Source organism: Xenopus tropicalis, chromosome 6, assembly GCF_000004195.4.
Source record: "Xenopus tropicalis strain Nigerian chromosome 6, UCB_Xtro_10.0, whole genome shotgun sequence".
In the NCBI taxonomy this organism is placed as follows: Eukaryota; Metazoa; Chordata; class Amphibia; order Anura; family Pipidae; genus Xenopus; species Xenopus tropicalis.
Window position 1 is genome coordinate 127,775,208 of NC_030682.2, and position 11,120 is coordinate 127,786,327.

General features: G+C 44.8%; 1 protein-coding gene across 2 annotated transcripts; it reads left to right on the top strand.

The window, feature by feature from the left end:
• Positions 1-272: 272 nt before the first annotated feature.
• pdp1 (pyruvate dehyrogenase phosphatase catalytic subunit 1) lies at positions 273-10,571 on the top strand. Of its 2 annotated transcripts, none has more exon segments than NM_001078803.1 (2): positions 273-418; positions 5,137-7,131. In NM_001078803.1, a coding segment is annotated over 1 exon segment (1,584 nt). In that variant the 5' UTR covers positions 273-418; positions 5,137-5,180; the 3' UTR covers positions 6,765-7,131.
• Positions 10,572-11,120: the final 549 nt, after the last annotated feature.

The following is an 11,120-nucleotide window of genomic DNA, read 5'->3' on the forward strand; positions in this document are numbered from 1 at the left end:
CTGCTCAGCCCGTCACTCAGGCTCTCATGTGACCGCCCAGAGCCCATCTCCCGCATATGAACCCAATGCACTCTCCCTCCGTTCTGTTGAATAGCGTTTCAGGGGAGATGTCTATTGGCGTTGGGCTGGCACACGACTTAGCCACAGCCAATGAAAGCGGTCAGGGGCGGGACACGTCACTACCTCAGCCAATCCAAACAACCCTGGGCGGGAATTGGCCACTCATATTTGCTGCCGCCATTGCTATCGGTGGGGGAGTGGGCTTTAGATTCCGAGTGGAAGGATTGCGGGTCGGTGTGACGTCACCGTGGGCTCCATTCTCCCTTTCCCTCAGTCGCCGACCGCCTCCCCCCACCCGCGTCCGTGGGTTTTCCCGCGGAGGGAGGGACGCGCTAGAGCCGTGTGAGAGTGGCTGCAGGTACACACAACCCCTCGCTTCGCACTCTCTGTCCCCTTTGCTTCTCTCTGTTGTGTCTCTTTCTGTTTCCCGTGTCGGAGTGTCTCCCCCGTGTGTCCTGTCCTGTCCCGCCGGGCGGCGCTGCCGGTTGGTGGATGTTCGCATCTTGTTGTGACAGGAAAATGTGTGTATGTCCCGGGCCCAGGCGGATCGGTATGTATCCTCCTCCTACCCCATCTTTCTCTCTCAGGCACACCGATATCTACATCAGCCACCTGGGCATCGCATAGCAACCATACCTGGGCATCGCATAGCAACCATACCTGGGCATCGCATAGCAACCATACCTGGGCATCGCGTAGCAACCATACCTGGGCATCGCGTAGCAACCATACCTGGGCATCGCGTAGCAACCATACCTGGGCATCGCGTAGCAACCATACCTGGGCATCGCGTAGCAACCATACCTGGGCATCGCGTAGCAACCATACCTGGGCATCGCGTAGCAACCATACCTGGGCATTGCGTAGCAACCATACCTGGGCCACAGGGAGGAATGGCAAGAATGTTCAAATTGTGTACTGTATTTCAGGCAGGAGTGATCAACCTGTGCGTTACAGAGGGAGGAGGAGGGGGGGGGCACAGACAGGGGTGTTAAACCTGTACATAGAGGGGGCACAGGTGGGATCTACAGGGGTGTTAAACCTGTACATGGGGGGGGGGCACAGGTGGGATCTACAGGGGTGTTAAACCTGTACATGGGGGGGGGGGGGCACAGGTGGGATCTACAGGGGTGTTAAACCTGTACATGGGGGCTGGGCACAGGTGGGATCTACAGGGGTGTTAAACCTGTACATGGGGGGGGGGGGGCACAGGTGGGATCTACAGGGGTGTTAAACCTGTACATGGGGGCTGGGCACAGGTGGGATCTACAGGGGTGTTAAACCTGTACATGGGGGGGGGCACAGGTGGGATCTACAGGGGTGTTAAACCTGTACATGGGGGGGGGGGGCACAGGTGGGATCTACAGGGGTGTTAAACCTGTACATGGGGGGGGGGGGGGGGGGGGGGGGGGGCACAGGTGGGATCTACAGGGGTGTTAAACCTGTACATGGGGGCTGGGCACAGGTGGGATCTACAGGGGTGTTAAACCTGTACATGGGGGCTGGGCACAGGTGGGATCTACAGGGGTGTTAAACCTGTACATGGGGGGGGGGGGGCACAGGTGGGATCTACAGGGGTGTTAAACCTGTACATGGGGGGGGCACAGGTGGGATCTACAGGGGTGTTAAACCTGTACATGGGGGGCACAGGTGGGATCTACAGGGGTGTTAAACCTGTACATGGGGGAACAGGTGGGATCTACAGGGGTGTTAAACCTGTACATGGGGGGCACAGGTGGGATCTACAGGGGTGTTAAACCTGTACATGGGGGGGGCACAGGTGGGATCTACAGGGGTGTTAAACCTGTACATGGGGGGCACAGGCAGGGGCTACATGGGTGTTACAGACAGGAATGTACTGCACTGTTGGGGGTTACAGGGATGAGAGCTTTTTGTTGCTCTTTAGATTTTGTGACACTACCACTCTCTACATTTGCTTCCTCTGTCGTTTTTATGAGTGTAGCTGGGAGTACTAATATTGGAACAGCTACAGGACAACTGGTGGCACTGTGCTCCCCCCCCCCCCCCCCCCCCCCCCCCACTTATCCCACCAAGCCTGCAGCCCTCAAACACCTGTTTTCTTCCTGTGACATTTTTTTTTGGGTGGCCAAGGTAGCTGGGATTACTAATATTGAAACAGCTACAGGATGCCTGGTTGCACTACAGCAGGGATCCCCAACCTTTCTTACTCGTGAGCCGCAGTCAAATGTAAAAAGACTTGGACAGCAACACAAGCGCCATAAAAGTTCATTTAGGAGCCAAATAAGGGCTGGGATTGGCTATTAGGCAGCCTCTATGCACACTATCAGCTTACAGGGGCTTTATTTTGTAGGAAATCTTGTTTTTATTCAACCAAAACTTGCCCCCACGTCAGGAATTCAAAAATAACTACCTGGTTTGGGGGCACTGAGAGCAACATCCAAGGGGTTGGGGAGCAACATGTTGCCCCGAGCCACTGTTTGGGGATCACTGCACTACTGTCTCCCCCCTTCACTTAATCCTTTCCCACCAAGCCAGCAGCCCTCCAGGAGAAGGTGCAGTGGGTAATGGGGACGTTTGCTAGATGGGCACATTGTATCTGTGTTTGCACTCCATTCACTATTGCTAATTGGATTTGCTCCCTGTTACAGCCTGCCTCTAGGCTCCATACACTGCTGCTTATAAACCCATCATTGGGATACAATCTGCCCCTCAGACATGTAGTATTGTGATCCAATTGCATGGGAAGAGTCAGACAAAACATATACAGTAATAGTGTTCCCGCATGTACATCACCCTTTAGCTAGGAGTGGCCTGTGTGTATTCTACTGTTATTATGTAACTTGTATATAACACAGCACTAGGAGCTCTATGTAAACTGAAAGCATTTCACATTGAATCCCTGCTCCCTAGAACGAAGCCTACTGCTCCTGCTGAAGCAACAGCCACAAACAGACAAACCTGATGTGCTGTGGTTTAGAAATTATACCGAGCCTCTCCTCCCCGTGTCTGAGTGTGTTGTATGCAAGGTGTAGGGGTGGGCATGGGGCACCCATGGGTGATGCGTTATACCAATTGTAATAATAGGGAAGAAAAGTTAATTGATAGGAATAGTGTTTTAGTAACTTCTTTTATTAATTCCTTCTTACTAAGTGACTGTGAACGCAGAGTAGTTCTTTCTGGCTAAAGACTCCTACGACAGACATATGCCTGGACTGGCAATCTGTAGATTCTGCAAGCAGCCAGAGGGGCTGCTGTAAGATGCCATAGACAGTCACTATTTATTGGGCTGGTGAGGGCTGTTTGGGCCTCTGTGTACTTGAAATGCCAGGGCCTAGTTTTATTCCCAGTCCAGACCTAAAGGCAGGTATATGTTACCTGTGCATCATATTAATTATTATTTGAGAAACCGTAATTTACGGTAAGAAAAGGCTGTTCTTAGTGCTCAGTATCATACAGGCCTATAGAATACTGTAAAGCCTCCCTTTGAGTGTTTGTTTGCCCAAGGTGTGTTTTTAAGTACACTGAGATAAATGAACAAATAATTATGCAAAGGAATCCATACTGAATACAGGCAAAAGGGTAGGAATGTGATGCACCACCAGAAGAATGGTTGCTTTTGCCTCATTCTTTCAAGTTTGTTTGTTTTCCAACCCATGGAGCTGCAGGCTCAGATTTGCCGGGGACTGTTCCTTGCCATGCAGCATGGTGCTAAGCCAGTTTTCCTTAGGACATTGTCATGTACAGCTCTTCTTGTGCAGAGTTTTAGCTGATTGGTATCTCACCAGAGGTTTATGTGTGGCGAGTAGGAGATGGCTATGGATCCTTAACATTGGCAACATGCTGTCTATTGTGGGTTTCTGCAGGGCAGTATGTCCTTCTTGTAGGCTGTGTATGGAACACTGGCCAGCATGTGCTTACCTACACTTACCTGCTGTATTTAGGTGCAATAGCGCATTATACTATACCTGTGTCTGATCAGCCCTGACTGGTGAAATTTACATTTAAGCAAAGTGGTTCATTGAAGTCTCACGCAGGGAGATGTGGGTCTTGTTTCAGTGCAAAATGCAAACTTGTGTGTTTTAGGGTGACATAGTGACTCCGGGTGCAGGCACAGAAGATGCTGATTCAGGCTTCACAGGCCGAGACATAGCCAGGATGAATAGGAGATGTGGTCTATTTAGTGTGTGTGTGTGTGTGTGTTATAAGTTACCAAGGAGTAAACTGAGCATATAAATGCACAAAAGGCTGATCCGCTGGACTTGGCTCCCTCCAATTTCTGTACCAAGAGGCTCTTTGTCAGCCAAACATGGAGTAGGATTCGGCATTTATCTGCTTTTCATGTGATACATCCTTCCACTTAACAGAATAAGTATCTTAACAGTTTGCATGTCAGTTGTGGATTAAAAAGGCTGCTTAGTACATGCACGTAGGCTTAAGGTGGCCATACACCATAAGACCTTTTCAAACAAATGGCAGTGATATGTCCACCTAAGGAGTGCGATATCAAAGAAATTACAACAACATGAATAGGACCCAAATCGGCAATTGAAATCTGCCTCTGTATGGCTACCTATAGAATTTAGCAAGGTTTAACAGGTTAAGTTATTTAAAGGGGAGCTCCCTTCCATGCTCAACAAATATAATATCAGTGTTGTCTGTAATGAGTAATGTTAGCATTTTTGGTAATTGTAGTTTCAGTGCCTCCTTTTTAAAGTCATGAACATATATCTCAGGTTATATCAGATTCCAGTTTATCAGAAAAGCTTTGCTACACAGAAATCCTTAGTAAATGCTGTTTCATTTGTGGCAAAGAAAAGTTATGGATCCTGGCAAGGGATTGAAACAGGAACATTTTTATCTGTAAGGTATATTGTAGAAATAGGCTTTAAAAAATGTTACTGCTGACTATATATTTCCTATTAAAAGTTAGTGCTCCCAAGTATGATGGTGGCGTTAATTCTAATGCATGCTGTACTGAGTTCTTTTTGTTTGTGGTCTTTATTTGTTCTTATAAAAAAGCTTGAATTAGTCCATTGTTCTTGCTGTTGCCTGTCCCCTTCTATAAGTCTAATTGATTTTTGTTTTATGTTGCAGGCGTGCCAGGCAGAAGCTGTTCTCCCTCCTTACTGCTCGATGCAATGTCAGCTCCAACCCGGTTTCTTTTTCCTCTGATTAGGAATTGTGAATTGGGCAGAATATGCAGTTCTGTGTGTTACTGCCACCACAAGCATCTTTGTTGCTCATCGAGGCATTCTTTCTTAAAACTAGGGGCAGATACGAGGCACGCATCAGCCTTTCTAAACCCCAGGGATCGATGTGCTCAAGTGAGGAGATACGTAACTACTCCTCAAAGGTTTTATCTCACCCCACCACAGGTCAACAGTATCCTGAAGGCCAACGAATACAGTTTTAAAGTTCCAGAATTTGATGGAAAAAATATCAGCTCCATCCTTGGGTTTGACAGCAACCAGCTGCCAGCCAATGCTCCAATTGAGGACAGGAGAAGCGCAGCTACATGCTTGCAGAGCAGAGGGATGCTGCTTGGTGTGTTTGATGGACACGCCGGTTGTGCTTGTGCTCAGGCAGTTAGCGAGAGACTCTTCTATTACATCGCTGTTTCTCTTCTACCTCAGGAGACACTGCTTGAAATTGAAAATGCTGTGGAAAGTGGCCGAGCTTTGTTGCCCATATTACAGTGGCACAAGCATCCAAACGATTACTTTAGTAAGGAGGCTTCAAAGCTGTATTTCAATAGTTTACGGACCTATTGGCAAGAGTTGATTGACCTAAATACAGGGGAGACTACTGACGTCAAGGAAGCACTTATTAACTCATTTAAAAGACTTGATAATGACCTGTCTTTGGAAGCTCAAGTAGGAGACCCAAACTCATTTTTAAACTACTGGGTCTTGCGTGTAGCCTTTTCTGGAGCAACTGCCTGCGTGGCTCATGTGGATGGGGTGGATTTGCATGTTGCCAACACAGGTGACAGTAGGGCACTTCTTGGTGTCCAGGAGGAAGATGGATCTTGGTCAGCAGTGACAATGTCTCACGACCATAATGCTCAAAATGATTCTGAAGTATTAAGATTAAAATCGGAACACCCGAAGGAGGTTAAGTCTGTTGTGAAACAGGATCGACTTCTTGGATTACTGATGCCGTTCAGAGCTTTTGGTGATGTCAAGTTTAAATGGAGCATTGACCTCCAGAAACGTGTTGTGGAGTCTGGCCCAGATCAACTCAATGATAACGAATACACGAAATTTATCCCTCCTAACTACCACACCCCTCCTTATTTAACTGCTGAGCCTGAAGTGATATATCACAGGTTACGTCCAAAGGATAAATTTCTCATACTGGCTACTGATGGTCTTTGGGAAACCATGCATAGACAAGACGTGGTACGAATTGTAGGCGAGTATCTAACAGGGGTTCATCACCAGCAGCCTCTAGCTGTTGGAGGGTACAAAGTCACTCTGGGGCAGATGCAAGGGTTATTAATGGAGAGAAGGGCCAGGATTTCCTCCGTGTTTGAAGATCAAAATGCTGCCACCCATTTAATACGTCATGCGGTGGGCAACAATGAATTTGGAGCTGTAGACCACGAGCGTTTGTCAAAAATGCTCAGTCTTCCAGAAGAATTGGCCCGGATGTACAGAGACGACATTACAATTATAGTGGTTCAGTTTAACTCGCACGTCATTGGGGCAAATAAAGAGTAGTGATTACACTGTGTGTGGATTACCTATAGCTACCAAAGTACAAGGGGTAAAGCAACTTGCTCTCTGAAGGATAACCTGATTTCTTTGAATAATATCCCATGTGCTTCAGTTTGATCTATATACTGCTGCTCACCTCTTAAGAGATGGAATACATGGATCAATTAAGAACATGTTTCATAACCAACGTATGCAGTTTTGGGACTTGTTTTCTGAAGTATTTTGTCCACATGTTATCTATGCAGTTGCAGCACTTATTTAATGCTCCTTATTTAAAGAAAACATTTTTTTTTTTTTTTTAACTTGTTGGTTAGGGGGTATCCTTTGAGAAATGAGGCTATTGTTTGGCAATATGGCAAAAAAAAAAAAATCAGAACACAATTTTTTATGTTTTGTTCTCCTCATTTTTCTGTGTATAAAGTATGTGTCTGCTGCACTGTGTACCTTAAATAACCGTTAGTGTGAACTCCATGCTTGCAGATAATTGGGGAAAACTCCTTCCCAGTTCCTGCAAAGAATCCATGTTCAAAAGTCTGTTTTGTTATGTTTCCATATCGGAATCCTATTCATCTTTCTTGCTTCCTTGCAACTCAATATTTCAGGATGCTGACTAGCACTTATTTACCTATAATTATCAGCATGCCTTTCTCAATTTAAGACTCAAGAAGCATGATCTTGATTGGGATGTGTCTTCCAGATTAAAGCACGGCCATTGAGTGAAGCACTGAAAGGTTAAGAATGGCCTAGCATATCACATTACAATGAGGCACTGATAGTGTCAGGCCATCGCACTTTGTATAGGCGGGTTTCTGTTTAATTGGTGCACTATGGACTAGTGAAATAGTGCTTAAACAGTTTCCACAAAATTATAAAAATGTCATGTTTTACCATTCACTTAGTTCTGCATAGAGGCAGGGCTTTGTAAGTTGTTTGTATGGCTTGTGAACCTGTAGGCTGTACACCACATAGAACTGGCTGGTTATCGGTGTCACAGCAGTGTCCCCTGAGGATCCAGCCAGTAGTAATGAGCTTTACTATACAGGGGACTACTCTTTTTATTGTTTGGACACGTTTTAAGTGCCTTTGTGGCATTGCCTGTGAACATCAAACTTTGAATTAGGGGACTCTATTTCGAATCCAAATACAAGCCACACATGATTGCCCTGTGTGATGAACCCTTTATCTGTAAACCTGCGGCACTCTGTTACTGAGGGAAGCCAGGGGTTCCTTTTTAAAGAGCCCACTATCTCTCTCAAGCACTCCTGGTTACAGAGGGAAGGGAAGGGGCAGTAGGTCAGAAATAAATGATCTGCTAGTGGTTTCTAATGAAATAAATAAAATATGGATTTTATAATAGAGAAATGTTTTCAACATAAGCTCTATATATATATATATATATATATATATATATATATATATTTATATATTAAAAAAAAATTATATAATTACAGTAAAGATCAGTTTGCAAAATGAACTGCTCCAATTGAGGGGAATTGCCAGGTCTGTTAACATCTCAGGCTATCAGATGCCATGGGGAGAGGGTTAACTTTATGGATGTTCATGCAGACCGATGGCAGCAGAGCCCACCCTTATCTATAAATACACATATTCATAGAAGGGATACACAGTATATGCTGTGTGCTCATACATTACTGTCTATTTAAAGAGAGCCTGACTGTCAAACAGCTTGTCTACTAGTTTAGGCGCTAGGAATGTATGGGACCCATGGGTTTTCTTTTGAATTTACTAAAATACAGCTAAATAGATAACCATCTACCTAATTTGTTTTGCCATGAACACATTTTAGCTGCTGGATAAGTTGACATCTGTTGCAAGGGTTGTCTTATTACAGAGGAACAGTGACTTGGACAACAATACACTATAAGCAAAGGCGTTGCGTCTTGCTGTGTAATAGAGCCCATACTGGTTGTAAAAGTACCAATGCTTCCAAGGTAGTGATATGTACCAGGGCTGAGTGCTTGCTATTATAGAGTACTGGTTTCAGAAGCCAGAAAGTGCATTCGTAATGACCAGTTAATATGTAGCTGGGAGAACTAAAGGAGAACTAAAGCCTGGGTTGGTATGCGCCATGTCAGGTCTACTTCTCTGTAGTCTTGTGACAGGAGCAATTGTAGTTGTAGAACTGGCATAATCACACATGCTCAGTGTTGGCGAGTGCAGGAAAGGTACCTGAAGTGATGCCTGCCTACCCTGCTGCACTGCTGGGCTCTCCAGAACAAGTACAGCCAATGGGCAAGCTTAGGGGGGCCCTCAGTGGTGCAGTTTGGGCTTTGGAGGGGGGAATGATTATTAGGCTTTAAAGCTGCAGTGCATGTTTGGTGATTCAGGAAGAATAATGTATTCTATTAAAGCTGTGTCTAAATAAGCCTTGCACACACTCACATGCTTTCCCTTTGGGGAGTAGCTGCATGTGCTATCTCTATTAGCAGAAACAAAGATGGCTTTTCATGTAAAGCATTCGGCATAATGTAACTGGAAGCTTGCTGCCTGCCAGCCCTCCTACAGCCATGTCACAGGCTACAAATTCCTAATGTGCACCCCCCACTGTCATGGCCCTTTCCACCCTGCTATATAGGGACAGCATAGCCCTGTGTTCAGCATAAATTTTGTACTTTGTCTCCTTTTGATTATGAAAAATCTGTTTGTGTAATTTCTTGAGCTAAAAATGGCAGGCCAAGAAATTGACACCGACTTCAGTTTGAAACTTCCTGATTTTTACAGGCACTTGAGGAAGGAAAGGTAGTGTATCAGATAACCCCCTGCATAATGGACTTGTCACAACAAAGGGGTGAGGCCAATGTTGAATTGTTTTATACACCAGCAGAGAATGTTCTGCCACCTTCCGCCCCGTGTGTTGGCTCAGCATGGAATTCGCCTGTCACTCACAGGCTTCCTTCAGAAAAATAACCACATTTAGTAGACAAAACCTGCCCCTTGTGTGCAATGACAGGCAGTTTCCATACAAATCAATAACTGAACATGTGGGGGTGGTAGGGAGCCAAAGCATTGGTTACTCTGCAGGTAGATAAAAATGCCACAAATGACATTTGCCTTAAGGATATGATTGTTTTAAAGGGGTAGTTCACCTTTGTTTGATGTTCTGCTACCTATTAAGTATGTTATAGAATGGCCTGTAGTCCCTGCCTCTTTCCAGCATTCAAATAGGGGTCAGTGACCCAGGCAGCCAAAAAAAACTATTGCTCCCATAGACTCATTTTATCTCCCAGGTCTAATTCACTAAGCTCCCATCTGTTTATATGTACTATGCTTCTCTGCACTTTCTCATAGGCAACCAGTAGTTTTACACTTGTGTATATATAATTCAGCAATATGTAACCATCATATGGTATCTTATCTTTTAACCCGAGTGTTGAAGTATATGCTTTATGTTGTTCATATATTAACTTAATAAAAAAAAAAAGGGGGTCTTAAGCATGTTTGGTACCTGCATTACTTTGCTAATGCCCATACAGTCCACACACCTTTTGCCCTCCTTTTCCTTGGCACTGCAATGCCACTAATACTGGCAGAGAGGGGCTTCAGGGGGCACTCATTCTCTCTTTTGTGTCCTGTTCACAATAAGGACTTGAATTTAGGTCAATTGGCACAGAGTTATTCCAACTAACTACACTGCTTAGCCCAACTGATCTGTTACAGTATTGACACTTTTCTGTTTATTGCATCTGTTATTACATGTACTCAATGTTTATATTCTATAGAGGAATTTGTAAGTGAATGCTGTTCGGTAGCGTATTGCTTGTATTTTATTAAATACCTGAAAAAATGCAATGTATGATGTGTGCTTTGTTCCCCACCTGCTGCTTAAAGAGGGGCTTTTTAAACCATGGAATACAATAATAGAAGCTGCCACTCCGTCTGCAGTGTTTATTTGCCTGTGTATGGGTCGCTGTTAGGCCAAATCTGACATGGGCCAATGTTAGAGCCCACATCTGCCATGGCCCACTGTTAGAGTCCTAGTCTGACTGTCTTTCTAGCTGCTTTAAAGCACCTTTAGGAGCAATGCTATTGGATGGTCAGATGAATGCATAGCGTATGGTGGCAACTGCTTCCTGAATTCATGCGTACTTATTCACTTAAATAAACAGGAAAAAGTAAAGTCGATGTACTTTGTCATTTTTTTTTTTTTTACTAATTAGTGGTCCTGATGTTGGAAACTAACTTCCAGCACCCCCAGACCGTTAATAACACAGCTTAACTCCTCACATTGCATGATTGAGGTTCATAATATCTTCAATAAACCATTGGTTAAATTTTTTAATTAAGCTTTAATAGCATCTTTCTACTACCCAAAATGTAGTCGGGCTGCTGAAAATAAGG